Genomic DNA, 22433 nt, shown 5'->3' on the forward strand with positions numbered 1-22433 from the left:
GAAAATGAGGATACTGTGGGTCACACTACTGTGAGCAATAAACTGCCTTTTGTCTCTGACTCACCCATGAAATCTTGAGTCTCTACCAGGACCCACAAAACTGTGGTGGCTCATCTGTTAACCTGAAGATAGAGTAAGAATCTCAGCTCCTTCACAGTAGTAGACAGGAATGGGGGGTAGATAATTTTAGGCTAAGAGAACAAAGTCTAAACTCTCCCATTACCTCTGTAATGTGACTGCAACATTTTATAAAGTGCTATGCAAATTATTCTAATATTTAACTTCCCATGTGACAATTTTGTCCACAAAGGTCAAATTTTACTTAAAAGAAATCAAAATTCAGATAAATGTATGAGATGCTTCTTTAAAAACTAACATTTTGAATGTGCAGCAGTCTAAACTGAAACTTAAACTTTCAGTTACAAACTTTTTACATGTCCCCTCAAACCTACCAAGATGCTATGCTATATGATGGTAGGAATATCTGAACAGTAAGAAATTTTCTATTGGAAACTTACAAGTTTTCAACTGGGAGCTGTCTAAATGCTCTCAATTTAACTTCTAAAGAAAGGGCTAAACTGAAAAGCAAACCATGTCACAGCTTTTCTTAAAAAATGTAGCTACCTTCAAAGTACCACTGGCTGTAGGAAGTGCAGGAAGCCAGATATTCAAGGCAAAACATTCCTCTCCTTCCTTTCTTGGCTACTGCTTTGCCAAGAGCAAACAAGGATCAGCAGAGGCCAAAGCATTGGAGAAACTGGAACTACTTTACGGCCCAGGCACTGGGCTAGAACAAGTTAATTCTGTCTTTTAAAAAATAAATCACATAAGTTTAAAAGAAATACACTGCAAAACCATTGCTCAGACCTCCTACCAATCCAAAATAAAATACTATCATTAAACCCCCCATCTAAAAAACAAAACAAAAACTTCCTATCTATATTCAATGAGGTCTTCACTGCCTATATTTCCCAAATACTTCCCTCAATTTGATGATCCTTTGGGCAAGGAATCAGAATCTAGGGATATTAACAGAGCAAGAAATTTTTGTAGGAAAGCTATGTAGATTTATTTTTAGACTAAAATGACTTCAAAATGTTATCATAAAGTAGAGCTACAAAAGACTTTATAAGCCAGTTATTAACTTTGACTACACTAAAACAAAGTAGGTATCATATATCATCTTAGAGAAGGAAAACAGAAGTTAAACAACTTACCAAGATTTTAGAAACAAAATTGACCTACTTGTTGTAACTCTAAATATTAGATAATTCTTCCCTAAAGAAATAATTTCCTGACTACAATGAAATCAGATAATAGTATGAGGCTGAAACTGAATTAAGTCTTAAAAAATAAAACCAATATGACTATAACACTTAATTTCTACATACAACGAATGGCATTAGTTTGAAATTAAAATGTAAACAAATACAAAACTAAAGAAGACTTTGGCAGTGGTAGGTATGTAGCAAAAGCTCAATACATACTTACTAAATTGCAAGTAAAATCTAACATCAAGGATTAGATGTAAGAAAAATATTAAACATTTCAGATTGAAAGATACACAGTTCTTGTCCTTTCCATGTTTATTTTCCAGGAACATATCCATATACTATGTATTTCAAGACCTGACACATCCATACCTTTCTCAATTATCCAGTTCAAGCAAGCAAGAGAGAAAGAAACAGAGAAAAGGAAGGGGAGGATGGGGAAAAGAAAAACCCTCCAGTCTTTGCTACTATAACTTTAAGGACTTAGCTATATAAGGAAGCTGGAAGGAGAGTTCGAGAGCAGCAAATAGAATAATCAAGGGCTTGTCCACCATAGATTACAGAAAACCATCTGTTTCAGAACCCCCAGAGGGTTTGGATCGATGGTCCCATGGTAGGTGAGTTACTCTCATTAATAATGTTCTGCCAGTCTTTCCATGAAGTGCTGGGGAATGAGCATGGGCTTTTAATCTGGACAAACTTGTGATAGCACTTATCAGTTGTGCAACACCAACACCCTAAATTATATAAGCCTCCAGACTTTCACTAGTACGAAATGTAACAAAAGAGAGACAAAATAATGAGACACTACAGGTGACAGGTATGAATTCACCATCAAATGGACATTATATTTTAAAGTAAGACAGTATTTCTGAAACATCAAAATCAGGAGAAACAACCAGTGTTACTATATATTTGAATATTTTATGTTGTATAATATAACACATCCCAACAACAAAAAGTCCATTTTGCTCCTTAACATTCTTTTTAACAATTCTTTTTAACATTATGTTTCCAGTTCAATGTTATTAGTTGGTTCAGGAAAAAAACAAAAAACAACTCCTGAAGACTTAATTGAGTGGGGACAAAAGTGAGGAAGCCTAAGATGGTAAGCTAATACTAGAAGGTATTTAAAAGCAAACTGTCCAACTTTCTTTAAGTCCATGGGTTATTCCAAAAGATCTAAATTTGTTGAAAACAGTGGAACTAACCACCCAGCGTTAAATAAGCCAACCTGTGCTTTTTGTAGTCTTCAGAAAAAAGCTGAGTTATATATACATATATCATATATGTATCATCACACGAGCACAACAAGCCACCTTACATAAACTGCCAACCTGGGCTAGACAAAGAAAAGGTGGAAAGCAGTGAACTTGGTTAAAATCTGAAGAGTATGTGTTTACTGCTAGTGGCTGTTAACAGTAAGAAAAGGTGGCATGAATTATGGATTAAAGAATTTAAAATTTTTTTAAATTACATGATCAGATTTTACCAAAAATATCGCAACAGCACTGTACTGCTCTAACCAAATGGTTTCAATTACAATCTAATCTATGTTTTATATTATTTTATTCTCAGGAAATTTAAAAGACCATAAAGTTTTCAGTAATAGGTTTTGTCATTAACTTCACAGGTTTCAAGAAGCAGCAAATATCTGCAAAATGGGATGAATCAATTTAGATGAAGTCAATGATGAGTGCCAGAACTAAGCTTTAAATTCAGGGTGCCAGCCCATCTTCTAAGAATCAGTCACTAGGTATTGATTAAAATCCTCTTGTGTGCCTACTGACAGCTACTCTCATAAAGTGATCCAAAGAAATCCAAGACAAATCCTTTACCCCTAGTAATTACTACTCTGCTTAAGCAACAAGACTTACAACTTCGGGCCAGGTCAGTGAGTCACAAGGACCTACACTGGCCAGGTCAAGACTCTGAAGTTCTCTCTCCCCGACACTCTCCTCTATGAGAATCCATGTTTTCTAACATGTGACTTTTTCCTTTCCCTGGCCCCTCTTCTCTCCATTTCTACCTCAGAAACTAGCTCCCAGACCAGAAACTGACTGTGTGATTGCTAGACTGCTACAAAGAAATAAATAGAGCCGGATATGGCAACCCACTCCAGTACTCTTGCCTGGAAAATCCCATGGACCAAGGAGCCTGGCAGGCTGCAGTCCATGGGGTCGCACCGAGTCGGACACGACTGAAGCGACTTAGCAGCAGGTGGGTCTAAAGAAAAAAAAGGCCTAGGAGCTGTATTGGTGGTGGGGGTGGAGGGCACCTGACCACTGCAGATTCAAGATAAAACAGAAGAGAGGGCAAGGAAGCTCGTGGGAAAGAACCTACAGAAAGAAGAGGTGACACCAGAAACTGCCTCAACTTCTTTCTAGTACCAGACCACAATTATCCAGACACAGGAATGCAACTATGAGAGAGGAGGGAACTATAATGATTCAGTAAGGACAGAGGGCTAAGTGTCAAGCAGCAATAGAAGATGAAGAGCAAAGGGCAGGGGACTTCCCTGCTGGTCCAGGGACTAATAGTCCCAACGCACTCCCAATGCAGGGGGCCTAGGTTCAATCCCTGGTCAGGGAACTAGATCCCACATGAAACAAGTAAGAGTGTACATGTCACAACTAAGACTCAGTGAAAGTAGCTCAGTCATGTCCAACTCTTTGCAACCCCATGGACTAAACAGTCCATGGAATTCTCCAGGCCAGAATACTGGAGTGGGCAGCCATTCCCGTCTTCAGGGAATCTTCCCAACCCAGGGATCAAACCCAGGTCTCCCGCATTGTAGGCGGACTCTTCACCAGCTGAGCCACCAGGAAAGCCCAGGGAAGACCCAGTGCTGCCAAATAAATAAATTTTTTAAAAAAAGCAAAGGGCAGGGCTCAGATCATGTCACTCTAGGACAAGGCTGCTCAGCCTCAGCACTTCTGACAGTTGAGGATAGATAGTTCTTTGCTGTCAAGTGTATTACAGGATATTTAGCAATATCCCTGGCCTCTACCCACTAGATGTCAGCAACCTCCTCCCCAGTTGTGCCTACAGAAAAAACAAAATAGCAAGAAAACAAAACAACAACAACAAAAACACCTTGACTCTCACCGTTGCCCAATGTGCCCTGAGGGCAAAGCCTAACTGTGTCTGAGAGCCATGACTTCAAGGAGGTTGAATTTTTACCAGCTAGCAACAGGAAGCCATTTAAGGATTTTAAGCATAGGAAGCAATACAGATTTGCTTTTCAAATGAATGGAGCACTGCAGAGATCAACTGTAGAGGAGCAGGAAGGGAAGCAAACGGACAAGGCCAATCAAAGAACTAGTTTTGGATGAAGATGATAAACATGTGAACCAAGACAGGGTAAAGCAGAAAAGAGAGTATAAAGGCAAGTTACAAAGGCAGAGTTAAAAATGCCAGGGCCCAGTCAGATAGAGCATTTGACAGGAAGGAACAAACACTACAGAATTATTTGTAGGTTTCTGACTTGGCAATTTAGATGGCTGCAGTGAGGGACATTATCTCGGATAGGGAATTTAACAGGAAGAGCACATTTAAAAATGAGTTTTGTTTTAAACATAATAAAAGTCTGACAAATGTGTGGAACATCCAAGTAACAAAGTTAGAAGAGTTAGGGTTAAGGTGACCAACACTTACATGGTGAACACTACGCATCACTTTACAAATATTCATTGAGATAGCAACTATTGTCACTACATTTAGTAACTTCTCCAAGATTCCACAGATGGAAAAGGCAAGGAAAGAGATTCTCCTCTAGGGCCTTCAGAAAAGGATGCAGCCCTACTGATATCTTGATTCTAGCCTGGTGAGACCCTTGTTGAACATCTAACCTACATAATTGTATAATAAATGTGTTTTTTTTAATTTATTTAATTGGAGGCTAATTACTTTACAATATTGTAGTGGTTTTTGCCATACAACGTGTGTTGTTTTAAGCCACTAATTTGTGGTAATCCATTATGGCAGCAATGCATGCATGCATGCTTAGTCGCTTCAGTCGTGTCCAACTCTTTGCAACTTCATGGACTGTAGCCTGCCAGGCTCCTCTGTCCATGGGATTTCCCAGGCAAGAATACTGGAATGGGTTGCCATCTCCTTCTCCAGCAACAGGAAATAATAAAATGGTTAACTGCTATGAAAAAGATTCTCTAAAACAAGTAGATAACTGCTTTTTAAAAGGGCAGAGTGATGCTCAGCAAATATGGGAATCAAGATTTAGTTTGCATTACTAAGAAATAGACCTGCTCCTCTGCAAAAGGCTATCACACAAGCTTAAACCTAGATTCTTATAAAAAGGTTGAAAGCAAATACAACTAACTTTGATTAAAAAGTCTGAGTTAGAAAATAAAGCAGAACAAGGTATTTTCAACCAAACAAGAAGGTGATTAAAAATTAAGTAGAAAAATGTGATATTCCTCATAGATAGCGTTTAAAAAGGGACCACCATAGTATTCTTTTCAAAAGGCCAAAACCAGCACCTCTTTGTAAGCTGTGTTTACCTGACAATCCTCTGGGCAGCATACTGATGGAGGGAACGAAACTGCGCGGACATATTTGCTAGAGCCGCCAGACAGTTTGTGTGAAGGTACTTGTCCTGCCAGAGAGCAGACATTAGAACACACATCAGAAAGCAGAAGTTTAAAACACACATCAGGTCTTCTTGACATTTTCAGCAAGGTTAACCAGAAGCAAGTGGAAAGTCAACTGCCACTGATTTCAGAAAATTCATACCCACAATCCGTTTCCTTTAATTCCAAAACCTGTAAAGTGCAGAAAGTTTTTTCACCACTAATTTGGAAGCAACATCTGGCACAAAAGACGATGATGGTATTTATGATCTTCATTAAGCCTGCCCTGGAGAAGACTGAAATATTTCACTGCAGAAATATTAATGTCTAGTTACAGTGTGCGGCTCCAGAACCTAACACTTACATATTGTGTAGCATAAGAACTATAATTATCTTTTTAAAATAACAAAATTCTCCATTCTAAAACACACAGGTGGGTTCAAGAGTTTCAGATAAAAGATTGTAGACATGTATCTACGTTAGCCTCCCAGAAGGGACTAACTGAAAACGGTGCAGTAAAGCTGACCATTTCCCTGAGCTATGAATTCTGTGTATTGCTTCTCTAGTGGCTGGAGCTGACATCTGCTCTAAGGTATACCAAATACAACCTAGTTGAAATTTTCCTTTCACTCTTTAAAGTATTCTCTTTTTTTCTATGCTTCTGTCCCATCTGAATTCATATTTTCTCGTGTCTCCATCTTCTTAAAGTCTGTTGTTGCCACTTCTTAAACTTAAGTCAGTTTTATCAGTTCGGCAAAGGCATACAATATCTTTTATCTAAAGTTGCTACACTGTTTATCTTCTATTCATGTAAAATCTCTCTGATCATACAACCTATGAAATACAGACCTAGACACTAGAAACATTACATCTTAGGATCATAATACAGAGAATATATGCTGATCTACACTTCTCTAACATACTCCATGAGAATGTTAGCACTCTAAATATTGAGATTGCTTTAAACTATAATCTTCATTGCACTGTATATACAAAGGTAGAAAAATAGCTACAGAATACTTACTCTTGTCCTTGTCATGTTGTACTGAATGGTTCGTATTACAACCAGTATCAGGAGACTTCCCAGTGAAATTTCAGTTAAAACCCGCTCTGAATACCAAGTAATATTTTTTAACATCTGTAATGGGGAAGAAAAGCTTAAGTAAGTATGATTGCTTTATGGAAGATGGAATTATCCATGCCTACAATTTCTGATAAGCCATGAATTTGCTCTGAAGGTGAGTTAAATAGTATATAAAAATAAATCATGAGAATTTCAGTTCAAGATAGCAAACGTGTGATGTATTTACTTCTTCTTCCTTCTCAAATTAAAAGAAAAATAGACGACAATATCATTAGTAGACAAAAAGGAGCTCTATCTAAAAAGGTACGGTATGTAGGATAAGACTGACAGCACAACTGTCAGAGGTCACTCATTTGAAAGCAAAAAATAAGAAAACTAAGGAGTCTCTTGACAAGTCGGAGAAGGCAATGGCACCCCACTCTAGTACTCTTGCCTGGAAAAATCCCATGGATGGAGGAGCCTGGTAGGCTACAGTCCACGGGGTCGCTAAGAGTCAGACACGACTGAGCGACTTCACTTTCACTTTTCCCTTTCATGCACTGGAGAAGGAAATGGCAACCCACTCCAGTATTCTTGCCTGGAGAATCCCAGGGACGGCGGAGCCTGGTGGGCTGCCGTCTAGGGGGTCGCACAGAGTCGGACACGACTGAAGCGACGTAGCAGTAGCAGCTTGAAAAGTAGAGCTGTCACAACAACCACAGAAAATCTGCACCCCTGTGTCAAGGAGAGACCAAGAATGTAAATTAGCCAAGGTCTTCAAGAAGAGATGGGCCCACGCTCTGCTCAGGCTCTTCAGAGCACGCGGCTCTGGGGCTTGCCTCCAGGCCTCGGTAAGTGAGAATTGTCCAGCTTCAGTTAGTGTAGTTCCACAGCCATGCAACACAGAGAGACAGAGAGAGAAAACCTGGGCAACACAGCAACCAATTCTGGGCCACAGCAAAGGAGGCAAAATGCACAAAACCCAACAGGCTCAACTGGCACAGAACTCCCCTAACATCCTCTTCCATTGAGGTCACCCCGACTTCTTTTTTCCTTGACACGGAGCCAAAGTGCCATATTTTTTCCACCTAGACCTGAAAAAGAACAAGATTTCTGGCTGATTCCTGCCCTCTCTCTGCAGTGGACTCTTAACCATCCACATCTTCCGAAAGGAGGCATCCCCCACCTTTCAAAACAAGTGATTCTGACTTTTTTTTACAACTATGAACGGACAACAAGAAGCTACAGAAAAAGCAGAGAAATTCAGTAATCTAAAAGATAAGCTGAATCCAATCAAGCCTCTGTTCTAACTGCCAGTAAGTATGAAATACACAGGACTGAAAAACACGATAAATAACATAATGATATAATCAGCCAAAACCAAATGTATGAAATTCTACTAAATAAACAAGCCAGTTTCTATAAAAAATAAATGGTGTAGTAGGGAGAGAGAGGAAAACACTGTTGCAGATTAAGAGTTAAGAACTAAATGCATTATGCAGGCTTTGGAAACTGATTCAAACCAACCAGCTCAAGAAAGACATTTTAAAGAAAACTGAATATTAGTAGGCACAATAAAATATTGTCGATTTTGTTGGATGTGATAATGGTGCTATATTTATTTTTTTATGCCCACATTTATGGGCATGAAATATTTAAATATTTGCAAATGAAATTTTATATATATATATGATTTATAGGATTAAGAAATCTATTTTAGCCAAAATAGAAAATGCAGAGAGGGTGGAGCGGGTAGATGAAATAAGAACAGAAGAATGTTGATGAATCCATAGAAACTCATTATACTATTTTTTCCAATTATGTTACATTTATTGGGTTTATAATTAAAATTTACTACATAAAAAATAATATGAAAGCTAATATTGTATGAAATAAATAAAAAAAAAGTGAAACTAAACAAGAAGAACAAACAGACCCCCAATTAAACAAAGATAATTTAAGGAGCTGAGGAAACTTTTTAAAAATTCTAATCAGTATCTTTGATGAGATCTGACAGAATACTATAACCACAAAATAAGAACAGGCCACTGAAAAATGAGAATCACAGAATGAAGAAAAGCCACCGAAGACTAAAAAGAGTGATGACTGAAACTTAAAACAGAGAAAAGAATTAGCAGAATGGGCACTATGGAAAAGAGAATTTGTGATCTGAAAGACAAAACTCAGAAGTCCCCTCAGACAACAGCAATAAAAGGCCAAAAGGCAAAATATAGGAGAAACGTGGAGATCCAAAATATACTTAATAAGAGTTCTAGAAAGAAGAGACTGCAATCGACCCTCGAATGACATGGGTTTGAACGGCACGAGTCCATTTATATGGGGTTATTTTTTTCAATAAGCATAACAGTCAGCCCTCCCTCTTAGGTGGCTGCATCCTCAGATACGGATACAGAGGGCTGACTATGGGACTTGAACATCTGCAGATTTGAATATCCATGGTAGGTCCTGGAACCAATCCCCACTGACACTGAGGAAGGACTGTAGAAGAAAAACAGAAACATTAGTAATAGAAAATTCCTCTGAGGGAAAGAGAAACTTGCAACACTTTAAGCAAAAATACTAGGAAAAAAAATCAAAATGTATTCTGATAAGATTTCTGAATCCACAGTATATGAGAAAATCCTACTGGATTCTAGACAGAAGAAACATGTTATCACCAAAAGAAAGAAAAGCAGACTAACATTAGATTTCTCATCTTGAACAGTATACATCTGAAGGACAACATAAAAACGTCTACAAATTTTTGAGGAATCAATGATCATTCTAGAATTCTTATCTAGAGAAACCAACACATAAGTATACAGAAAAGTACTTTTAAGTGTGCAGCGACTCAGCATGAACCACCCATGCACTATTTCCAGGGAAAAAGCACACCACCACACACGTAAGTGCTTCCCTACCCCTCCTCATCACCATGACAACAACAATAAAACAGTAACAGCCAGAAAAAGTCAAGAGAAGGAAAATGTGGACTACTAAACAACAACAACAAAACAATAACAACTCCCCACACCTCATAACTACAATCCACGAAATCAGAAAAATATAACTAAATCTAAATAATATGGTTGACATTAATTCTTCTAAAAGACCAATAAAATAGACATTTCTCTGCTAAGTCTGCCTTCCTCCAAATTCCAAACAATATTTAAAATGAGAAAAGAGGCATGGAAACAGATAAAAATAAAAAAGTAAAGAAATATCATCTTCACCTTCATGTAAGTGCGCATAGTTTTTTCACTTAGTTCAACTCTTTAGCAAGAGACCTATGTCACCCAGCATCCCCCATAACAAATAACCCAACCCTGACCATGGACAGCAGGCTCTGCGCCACACAAGGATGGCATTTAGAAATGTCCAGTACATAGTAATTGAGTGTTGTCTGTGAAGCAAAAAATGTAAAACTTGAAGCATTCCCATTTATTCATGACTAATAATGACCTTAATCAACTAGAAGAGGTAACCTAAGTGTAAAACAAATGGTACTACCTGAAAATATTCAAAACGATGACATTTGCCAGTGGAATCTTTGTAACCACATGATGCTCAGTCCGTCTGACTCAGTGTCTAAGGCAACAGTTCTCAAAATGCAGGCCTGGGACCTCTAGGAGTCCCTGAGACATTTCTGGAGCACTCTCAAGGTCAAAACTATGTTCATTCTAATACCAAGATATTTCCTTCTACTATTATTCTCTCATGAGTGTACAGTTCAGTTTTCTGAAGGCTACCTAACAGCACAATTAATTTAATACAGAAGGAGACCTGAGACTCTGTTAAGGCAATTCATTAAAGAGATTTGCAAAAACATAGAACAGTGCTGCTCTTCTCACTAAATTTTTGTTTGTGGAAAACAGTTACTTTCATAAAAATCTGTTACTGATGCTAACGTGTAATGGGTTTATTGTAATATAATCATTTCTAAATTAACTAATCAAATATTTTTTAAACATTAGTTTTAATTCCTAATACAGTTAACATAGAGAACAATAACCCACATAAAGATGTTATTTGCCATCCTCAACTATTTTTAAGTGTAAAGACCAAGAAGGTTAAGAACCACAGCTCTAAGTCTCCAGGGGAATACTAACCCAGGATACTCAACAGGCAGCTTAACTAGTGAGAGGAGTCTCTGTCTTTTAAAAGGTCACACGCTTGAATATAGTTTGGTTTCTCTTCTCCTTTGGCTTCTGTGTTTACAAATAAATTATCATAAGCCACCCTTATTTGAAACCAGGGTCACTGGTTTTTAACATCTGCCTGTGTGTGTCAATTAGAAAACTGGATGGAAGAAGTGTTTTGAATAAAAGTAGTCTTATTCATTCAACATTCAGTAAATATCTAGTAAGTATCCACACAGTAAACTTACGACGTTACTATGAAAATTAGAAATCCAATTTAGCATTTACATAAAGGTCCATCTTTTCTTACTGTGAAAAGTAAATTATTGTCTGGAAATTCTGGTAGTGTCTAAGAAAAATTAAAAATAATTAGTTACAAAGCTCATACAGCTTCCCACAGGACACTGATATATAATAGGCAGCATACAGAAAATTTTCTTGGTAACCTAGCTGTAGATCTTGACCTATTTATTTGGTTCTTATAAAAGAAATTCCTCATCTCTTGTATTCAATGTTCATATAGTTTAATACCTATAGATTTATCACCTTGATTACACATTATATCTATTTATCATTTTATGCTAAAATAACTCAATTAATATGTAGAAGAAAAGCCCTGGAGGATCTGAAAATATCTTTCTTTGTAAAAAATATATAATTGTTTATGTCGTCTTTTCAGCCTTTTCCCCCATATGATTTGTCTTTATTGAATATATTTTTTCCATATGTTACATAGGCTAGAATATTACATAGTAATATATAATATCAACTCAAGAAATTAAATTTATACATAGAAAAGCACAAAGAATAATTAACTTCCATATTCCCACAACTGACAGTAACATTTTATTAACATTAACACTTAATGTTTTATTTTTAAGATAAAAATTCCATTTTATTCCCCCAAAGAGGAACAACCACTATCTTGAGTTCAGTATATATCTTTCCAGTTCATTTAAAATACTTTATGTGTATAGTAAACTGATACATGGTGCATGCACAGATGCACATGTACACACACACACACACACACACACACACACACGCATTCCTTTGTATAGTTTCTAGTTTACATAAACAACATCATAATGTATCACACTGAATGGTGTCCTCCAAACTGGCGTTACCCAAAACCTGTCAATGAGACTTTATTTGGAAATAGGGTCTTTGCAGATACAATCAAGAGAGATTATACTGGATTAGGATGGGCCCTAAATCCTATATGACTGGTGTGCTTATAAGAAGAGGAGGAAAGACAGACAGACACATGAGAAAAGGCCATGTGATGACAGAGGTTGGATGCAGCTGCAAGCCAAAGAACATCAAGGATGGATAACAAGAGACAAGGAATCACTTCTCTTAGGTCTTTCAGAAATAGCATGGCCCTGATGACACCATGCTTTTGGACTTTTAGTCTCCAGAACAGTAACAATCAATTTCTGTTAATTTTAAGCCACCCAGTGTGCTATGGCAGCACTAGTAAACTGATACACTTAAATATCTGCTTACATCATAATTTTTTCACTTAATACATCTTTACAACTCTTCTAGATGGATACATATAAGAAGAATGAATATTCATCACATTTGCCAATCTAGTATTAATAGTACTAATTTTTTTTAATGAACTACTTCTATACTAGTTAGTAAAATAGCTGCTTCTCCCAGCCACTCCCCCAGGACCTCCTCCTGGTTTGGCAGTTAATGCAGAGCAGAGAACAAAGGACGAAATAGCTGAGAGCCATTCTTACTGGATGACTGCTCTCTCTGGTGCCATGCCAGGTAAACAGCTGAGCATCACCTCTGCTTCACTCCATCCAAACACTGGATAGTCCTGTGCCAAGAGGCCCCATTTTTTAATCCACTCCACTATTATGGAAATTTAGGTTATTTCCAGTTTTTCCCCTGTGAAAAACAATGCCGCAACATAGATCCTTGCCCTCACTATCCAAAATGTCACTAGAGTAAACTCAAGAAACAGGGAGTTCTTATTCTCCATACTCTTTGTATCCTGACATTGATTACCTCAAGTTAGGAATCACATTCATTTTGAAAACAAAAATACCTGTAAAATCCCTTTTAAGCTACTCTGTTTGTGGTACTTAGTGACTTCATGAGCGCATCCCCAAGAATTTGTTAGGAAGCAGAACTGCGAAGCCACTGAACAGTTTCTCTTAAAAATACGTGTATGTTTTGCTTCTAAGCCCGTGCACCACAACTAGAGAGAAGCCCAGCCACCATAACGAAAGCCCCCATGTGCTGCAACTAAGACCTGTGGCAGCCATAAATAAATAAATATATAAATATTTTTTAAAATAAATAATTATGTATGTATGTATGTTTTGGTTAAGTAAGTGAAAGTCACTCAGTCATGTCCAACTCTTTGGGACCCTATGGACTATACAGTCCATGGAATTCTTCAGGCCAGAATACTGGAGTGGGTAGCCTTTCCCTTCTCCAGGGGCTCTTCCCAACCAGGGATCGAACCCAGGTCTCCCGCACTGCAGGCAGATTTTTTATCAGCTGAGTCACAAGGGAAGCCCAAGAATACTGGAGTGGGTAGCCTATCCCTACTCCAGCAGATCTTTCCAACGCAGGAATCGAACTGGGGTCTCCTGCATTGCAGGCGGATTTTTTACTGACTGAGCTATCAGGGAATATTATGAACTAAAAAGTACAGAGTACCAGTATCCAACACAGCACCAACCACATCAGCAGCAGCCACAGATTAAAATTTAATAAAATTAAAAATTCAATTCGTCAGTCACAATGGCCACATTTCAAGTGCTGCTTGCTATATTGGACAGTGCAATTACAGAAGATTTCCATCAACTCAGAAAGCTTGACTGAATATTCTGGTTAGAGAACACCACTGTATCCATCACCCAGTTTTAGCAAATGTTAATATTTTCCCTTGTGATGCACCTAAAGCTCCGCAGTTAACCTCTGGCAACCACTCTCCTAAATGTGATACTTCACTACCATGAATATTTTTGAATTTATTATGATCAGTCCATGTAGTTCTATTTCATTCGTTGTATTAACAGTTCCTCTGTAGTATTTCATTTAGGTTATTGCTGTTTGCAGTTTTTGGAACACTATGAACAGTACTACAAGGAACATTCCTTCAAATGTGCTCTTGTGAATCTATGGAAAAGTTTTTCCTAGGACTCAAATCAGGAAATGGAATTGATAGGAGGTAAAGTATTTATTTGAGGAATGTGAGAGGCTAAATTCCTCTCAAAAGTGGTTCTGTCAGTTTATACTGCTACTACCAGTATATAAGAGTTCTTTTTCTCTATATCCTCACCTGACATATAACATCTCATACTTCTTGCTAATCTGATGAGCACACAATATTTCAGTTACCTTAATAAGAATGATGCTGATGAATCATCAAGTTGAACATCCTTTAAAAATGCTTACCAGTCATTCATGTTTTTATTCTGTTTTTCTATTACTTTGTCCATTACTCTAGCAACACTTTGTTTTTGTAATTATTATAAGGGTTCTTAAAATTAAAAACACTAACCCATCTTTCTGTTTGTATCTTTTTTTCACTTGATCGAACAGTGAAAATTTTTATTTTAATGTAGTCAAACTTATTTTATTTTCATTCATGGTTTATACATTTTACACTTAAGAAATCCCTTTCTCAGCAAGTTTATAGAAATATTATCCTTTAATTTCTCTTTGAAGATTTTTAAGTGCAGTTTTTCACAGCTAGCCTTATTGATCCAGTTGGAATTTCTCTTTGTATGTGGGACAAGATAATCTAATTTTACTTTTTCCATTTGTATGAGCCATGTTCGCAAACTCAGAAAAAAAATTTACTTACTACTTAGAATTGATGCTTTTAAACTGAAGACTCCTGAGAATCCCTTAGATAGCAAGGAGATCAAACCAATCAATCCGAAAGGAAATCAGTCCTGAGTATTCACTGGAAGGACTGATGGTGAACCTGAAACTCCAGTACTTTGGCCACCTGATGTGACGAACTGACTCACTGGAAAAGACCCTGATGCTGGGTAAGACTGAAGGCAGGAGGACAAGGGGACGACAGAGGATGAAATGGTTGGATGGCATCATCAACTCAATGGACAAGAGTTTGAGCAAGCTCTGGGAGTTGGTAAAGGACAGGGAGGCCTGGCGTGCTGCAGTCCATGGAGTCGCAAAGAGTTGGACACGACTGAGCGACTGAACTGAACTTTTGTCACACTTCACATTTCCACATATGAGTGTGTAGTTTCTGAACTAAGTTCTTTCCATTTGTCTATTTCCTATTCCCCTGTTAATAAAACACAATCTTAAGTACTAAAAGTTTTATAGCTGATCTATCTGGTAGGGTGAATAACTCCACAACGAAATGTTTCAAAAACTTCCTAGGCGTTTTGCTTTTCCCTATAATTTCTGGGATTAGCTTTTAAAGGCTCATACACACACAAATCTGCTAAGATTTTGATCAGATGAACATAGTAATTGATTTGAAGGCAAATTAACAATTTTATGACACTGAGTCTTCCCATCTGTGGACACCGTATCTCTATTTATTAATACATATTTAGTATTTTTCATTTGGGCTTCCCTGGTGGCTCAGTGGTAAAGAATCCACCTACCAATGCAGGAAACAAAGATTCTATACCTAAGTCAAGAAGATCCTCTAGACAAGGAAATGGCAACCTACTCCACTGTTTTAGACTGGGAAATACCATGGATAGAGGAGCCTGGCAGGCCACAGTCCATGAGAGTTGCAAAAGAGTTGGACACAACTTAACAACTAAATGACAATTCATGCCATTAAAAAATTATATTTGTTTTAGATTGATTCCTAGGTTCACAGTAGTTTTATTGCCATTGTTAAGTACTATCTCTATACCACATTTTGAAGTTTTTTGTTATTTGCATGTAGAAACAGTATTTAGTTTGTATAGTTTAATTTCTGGATCTATGATCCAGAAAGTTTGTTCAATTTTCTGGGTAGTCAATTATAACATTTACCAATACTGCCATTTAGATTTCCTTTAATTTTAAACTTTTTCATAAACAACTCACTTTTTATGCTTCAAAGTACATATTTTTTTTCCTGAGCCACAAGTATTTCCACAGCAAGCATATTTACAAATGGGACAATGAAACTCATCAGCATATAATATGCTCAGCTCCTGATTTAAAGAGTATAGCAAATTAGCAATGCTGTGCCTGTTTTCAGGAACAAAAGATCCCAGATTATTCTTGGGGCTCATCCAATAACCAAGAAAGAGCCTGATAAACAGATAACGAATATGATAACAGACAATGTTCATTAAGAAAGAGTTTGCTGGGACTTTCCTGGTAGCACAGTGGATAAGAATCCATCTGCCAAAGCAGGGGACATGGGTTCCAGCCCTGGTCAGGAATATTCCACAGGCCGTGGAGCAAGTAAACCCATGAGCCCCAACTACTGAGTCCGCGTGCTGCAACTCCCGAAGCCTGCCTGTCTAGAGCCTGTGCTCTGCAAAAGAGAAGACATCAAAATGAGAAGCCCACACAACACAGCAAAGAAAAACCTCTGCTCACCACAAACAGAGAAAGCCCAAGGAAAGCAACGAAGATCCAGCACAGCCAAAAATAAGTAAAATAGATATTTTTAAATTATTAAAAGAAGTTTTCCTATCCATGGTATGATCAGAACATACACAAGGGTGATCTTAAACTTTTAAATGTACAAATCTTTGACTATATTTCTTTTTCATTAAGAAATAGAAATAAAATTTAATTATAGTATATGCAGTGAAAATTGAATTTTTAAAAACTCTCAACTTTATATAACTGTACAATTTATCATCAATGTTGTGATAGTTTCAGGTGTACAGCAAAGTGATTCAGTTATACATAAATACATGTATCTTTCTTTTTCAAATTCTTTTCCCAGTTAGGTTGTTACATAATATTGAGCAGAGTTCCCCATGCTATACAGTAGGTCCTTGTTGGTTATTCATTTTTAATATAGCAGTGTGTACATGTTAATCCCAAACTTCCTAACTATCCCTCCCCCTCACTTGTCCCTCCTTATAACCATAAGTTCATTCTCTACATCTGTGAGTCTGCTTCTGTTTTGCAAATAAGTTCCTTTGAATCATTTCTTTTTCAATTTCCCATAAGAGAAAGTGAAAGTTGCTCAGTGTGTCCGAGTCTTTGCAACTCCAAGGACTGTATAGTCCATGGAATTCTCTAGGCCAGAATACTGGAGTGGGTAGCCTTTCCCCTCTCCAGGGGATCTTCCCAACGCACGGACTGAACTCAGGTCTTCTGCATTGCAGACGGATTCTTTACCAGCTGAGCCACAAGGGAAGCCCCATAAGAGCAATATCATACAATATTTCCCCAATCTCCATGTTGCTGTAAATGGCATTATTTCATTCTTTGTAATGGCTAGGTAATATTCCATTGCATATATGTACCACGTCTTCTTTACCCATTCCTTGGCCAGTGGACATTTAGACTGCTTCCATGTCCTGGCTACTGTAAACAGTGCTGCAATGAACACTGGGGTGCATGCATCTTCTTGAATGATGGTTTTCTTTAGATATATGCCCACGAGTGGGATTGCTGGATCATATATGCACTGATGCTTTAGCAAAATTAGGCCCCAAGTGGAAAAAAAGCCAAATACTCACCAAGAAGGGGATGAATAAATATACAGTGGCATATTCACAGAATGGAATAGTATATAGCAATAAAAAGAACAAACTAATGATGCAGTAACATTTGTGAATTTCAGCAATACTATGCTGAGTGAAAGAAGCCAAAATAAAAGAGAACACACTAATTTCATTTCCTAATGCCCAGTGACAGCCATTTTTATATACTTTATATACCTATACACCATTTTAATACCATTTATATACTTATATACCATTTTATATACTTATATACCATTTTTATATACTTTCCATGTGTTTATATATCTTCTCTCGAGAAGTATTTTTCCAAATTTCTCCCCACTGTTTTAAATTAAATTTTAATAAATTTTTTATTTTGAAATAATTATAGCTTTAAGAAAAATGCTGTGAGAGTCCATGTATCGTGTACCTATTTTTCCCCAGACACAACTGTATTTCAAGAAGAGGTAAAAGCTAATCTACTAGAAGGAAATTCTCTAAGAATGTAGTTAACTCTGGGTGGTGTGGGGTATTGACCAGAATATGCAAAAGAGAGTCTTCTATTATGCTAGAAACGTTCAATAACGTGATCTGGGTGGTATTAACACAGGTATATACATGTGTAGAAACTTGCAAGTTGTATGTTTAAAATGTGTGTACTTTCTATGTTGTACTTCAGTTGAAAAGCATTTTTAAAAATCATACTTTTTTATTTCTTATCAAAAGAAAGATAAATGCTCTTTTTAAAAAATAAACTAAAGCAATGCAAATATTTTTTCTCGAGGTACTTTACTAAATATGAGGATCAAAAATTTTATGTTTTATCCTCTTTCTATAGCACTAGTATTCCTTAAACCTTAGTTGAAATGATAGTCATACTACACAAGAGGCAAAAATAATTTCAATGGGAACAGGAGAGAAAAGATCACATAAAATTTCTTCTAAAGAAGCAAGTGTTTATACCTGAAGAGAGAAGCGCCCAGCCCCGTCTCATACTAGACTCCCATAGTAGACTGTAAGAATCCCTTTTTTAAAAATTAGTTTATTTATCTATTTTTTCGGAGAAGGCAATGGCACCCCACTCCAGTACTCTTGCCTGGAAAATCCCATGGACAAAGGAGCCTGGTAGGCTACAGTCCATGGGGTCGCTAAGAGTCGGACACAACTGAGTAACTTCACTTTCACTTTTCCCTTTCATGCACTGGAGAAGGAAATGGCAACCCACTCCAGTATTCCTGCCTGGAGAATCCCAGAGATGGCGGAGCCTGGTGGGCTGCCATCTATGGGGTCGCACAGAGTCAGACACGACTGAGGCGACTTAGCAGTAGCAGTAGCAGTATCTATTTTTTAACTTTACAATATTGTATTGGTTTTGCTATACATTGACATGACTCCACCATGGGTGTACATGTGTTCCCCTTCCATAACCCCCCTTCCACCTCCCTCCCCATCCCATCCCTCTGGGTCATCCCGGTGCACCAGCCCCGAGGACCCTGTATCATGCATCCAACCTGGACTGTCAATTCGTTTCACATATGATAATTTACATGCTTCAATGGCACTCTCCCATATCAAAGAATCCCTTCTAAGAAATTGATCACCCCAAAAGAAAAGGCTTACAGAGAGCAGGACAGCCAGAGAAATAGACTATGTAGAGCACATTATGTTGAATAAGTCCTGCCCACACAAAGAACTTTCAATCAAAGTTTTAGTGCCTGCTCCTAAAGACAAATAAACAAGCAAGAATCACCACACATTTGAGGAAAGCCCCTAATGAAGACGAAGACAGGAGCCAAAAACAAAAATGAAACTGAGAAAATAGGCAGAGTGCTGTAATAGCTTGAGAGGGGATTCTTAGTTTTGTTGAAGTAGTGGGAGTTGCATTAGTGATTGGTACATGAACATACAACAAAGCAATGGTGTTCTACATAAAAATTAAAACATGTACAAGAAAGGAAACACAATTATCACACAGTCCATCTGAGGGTAGAATAACAGTTAACAAAATCACAATAATAAAAATAAAAACATCACAAGTAAAAAGCTGAGTTATCCCAGAATAGTAATAAGATGGGAGAGGAAAAAGTCTCTGTGCTAGAAACAGGTCTAGGAACCCAGAGGGCACATTCAAGATGTACACGAAGGAGAACTAATATCATATATTCTACCTTAGGATGGTAACAGTTAATATCTATAAATCTGAAAATCAAGAAATATTTAGAAACATGGACAGAGCTGATGGCATTTGTCTTTGGGGAGGGGCAATCAGGTATGGGATGGACATGGGGTCTGCTATTTTGCACTGAAACCTAGTACTTCTGTGTAAGTTTTAAAACTATGTACGTGAATTACTTTGACACAAAATACCACTGAGGAGGAGAAAACCAGTTTGGGAATGCAACTCACTGACAGGACTAAAATTTACGGAATTAAATTACAGTACACTATTTTACATTGTTTTATAAAATAACTTTTCAGTCCTTTTCTTCTTCCCTATTCTTTCATTCATTCTATATAAAAAGAGGAAATCTGTTTGATCATTTCCACCACAACTAAAAAGTGGAAATGGAGAGGTAAAATGACCTCAGCACAGCATAAACATTTCTATCTAAATTTCCATCTAACTTTACAATATTGTATTGGTTTTGCCATACACTGACATGAATCCACCATGGGTGTACATTTGTTCCCCTTCCAGAACCCCTCTCCCACCTCCCTCCCCATCCCATCCCTCCAGGTCATCCCGATGCACCAGCCCAGAGCACCCTGTATCATGCATCGAACCTGGACTGGCGATTCATACTGTAAAGTTAAAAAATAGATAAATAAACTAACTTAAAAAAAATAAAATAAATTTCCATCTAAAACATTTCTATCTAAAAACCTAAAGAAACTATTTGGGGAGAGTTTTTAATAGTAGCTAATAATAGTCATTCAGAAGGAAAAAAAAAAAAAGCACCACTTCATAAATCTGAAGAAAAATACTAAGTCAGGCATTTGCAGAAACATCTACTAGAAGGAAAAGAAGGAAGAAGGGTACACTAAGGGTGGTAAATTTTATGGACTGACATGTCCATTCGGTATCTCTGATCAAAGTGAAGATAACTTACCACTTCATGAATGGATCTATTGAAGCCATCATCTTCTGTAAGTATCAACAATATAATAAGGGCCATATACACATGGTGTGAATTTCTTTCTTCCACATGATACAAAATCTCGAGAATTGGTAAAACCTAGTGAATAAAAATTTTAATTTATTATTTCAATTACTTTATTATAAAACTAATGTTTTCAGCCTCTATACTTTTATCATATACTCTTTGCTTTAATTTCACAAATCAACCTGTGACTGAAATTACTTTCCGTATGCAGAGCTAATGTACCAGAAGAGAAAACCATCCCCCACTGCGAAGCTCTGCCACCATATAAAGTTTGAGTTTAGGGACTTATCTGGTGGTCCAGTGGTTAGGAATCCACCTGCCAATGTAGAGAACACGGGTTTGATGCCTGGTTCGGGAAGATCCCACATGCCATAAGGCAACTAAGCCCATGCGCCACAACTACTGAGCCTGGGCCCTAGAGTCTAAGTGCTGCAACAAGAGAAGCCACAGCAATGAGAAGCCTGCACACACAACTAGAGAGTAGCCGAGCTCACTGCAGCTAGAGAAAGCTTGTGCATAGCAATGAAGACCCAACGCAGCCAAAAAAAGGTTGAGTTTACAGAAACCACTTAGGCTCATGGCCAACACCTGACACTCAACAGAGGCAAGTCTCCAGCCTAGCAGGAACTTATACAATATGGTACTTTTAGAAACAGGGCTTCCCTGGTAGCTCAGTTGGTAAAGAATCTACCTGCAATGCAGCAGGCTCAGGTTTGATCCCTGGGTCAGGACAATCCCTTGGAAAAGGAAATGGCAACCCACCCCAGTATTCTTGCCTGGGGAATCCCAAGGACAGAGGAGTCTGGTGAGCTACAGTCCTTGGGGTCACAAAGAGTTGGACTCCACTTAATGACTAAACTTCCCTGGTGGCTCAGATGGTAAAGCGTCTGCCTACAATGCAGGAGACCTGGGTTCAATCCCTGGGTCAGGACGATCCCTTGGAGAAGGAAATGGCACCCCACTCCAGTATTCTTGCCTGGAAAATCCCATGGATGGACAAGCCTGGTAGGCTACAGTCCATGGGGTTGCAAAGAGTTGGACATGACTGAGCAACTTCACTCACTTTTAATGACTAAACAACGTTCTTAGAATCACTGTACGATGTCAAACATTACCTTTTTAATAGCAAAGATGCTAGGGTAAAAGAATTGTTAACAACAAAATCAGACCAGCACAGTGAATTTCCTACCAGTAACATATTTTCTAATCAGATTCAACAAATTATAGAACAAAAAGGACAGGGAAGGACATCAGCTAAAATACTATAAAAGTCATCTATGCAAAACATTAAAAATGAAAACAAGTCTATCAATACAAGCCCCACCTCTCCCCATTCCTCCCCTCAAAATCCCCAAACAAAACCTTTTAACTCTTCACTGGTGTTAAGTCATCATATACAGACAATTATTTTCCTGCATGATCTTATGTACCAACAAACATCCTTACCATGGAACTTTCTAGAGCAGACAATGTCATGGGCTTTATGCCTATTGCCATCATTTCCTTTAGGCTACACCATGCTCAGAACTGTCTCCTTATATTCACTCACTCATTAGTAAATAAGCC

At 37.7% G+C, this 22433-nt stretch overlaps 1 protein-coding gene across 18 annotated transcripts in view; it reads right to left on the minus strand.

Moving 5' to 3' along the window:
• DYM (dymeclin) overlaps nt 1-22433 on the minus strand; it is a 384258-nt gene that overhangs the window by 224314 nt on the left and 137511 nt on the right. For all 18 annotated transcript variants that reach the window (XR_014074652.1, XM_081561989.1, XM_081561982.1 and 15 more), the window contains 3 exons: nt 20814-20939; nt 6885-6998; nt 5792-5886 (listed from right to left, as the gene is read on the minus strand). Coding sequence is in view for 17 of the 18 variants with exons in the window: in XM_081561989.1 (XP_081418115.1) it covers nt 5792-5886; nt 6885-6998; nt 20814-20939 (335 nt within the window). In the remaining variant the exon portion in view is untranslated. The remainder of the gene's footprint in view (nt 1-5791; nt 5887-6884; nt 6999-20813; nt 20940-22433) is intronic.

This window comes from Giraffa tippelskirchi, chromosome 14 (assembly GCF_054371585.1).
Source record: "Giraffa tippelskirchi isolate mGirTip1 chromosome 14, T2T-mGirTip1v1.2.pri, whole genome shotgun sequence".
NCBI classification, from domain to species: domain Eukaryota; kingdom Metazoa; phylum Chordata; class Mammalia; order Artiodactyla; family Giraffidae; genus Giraffa; species Giraffa tippelskirchi.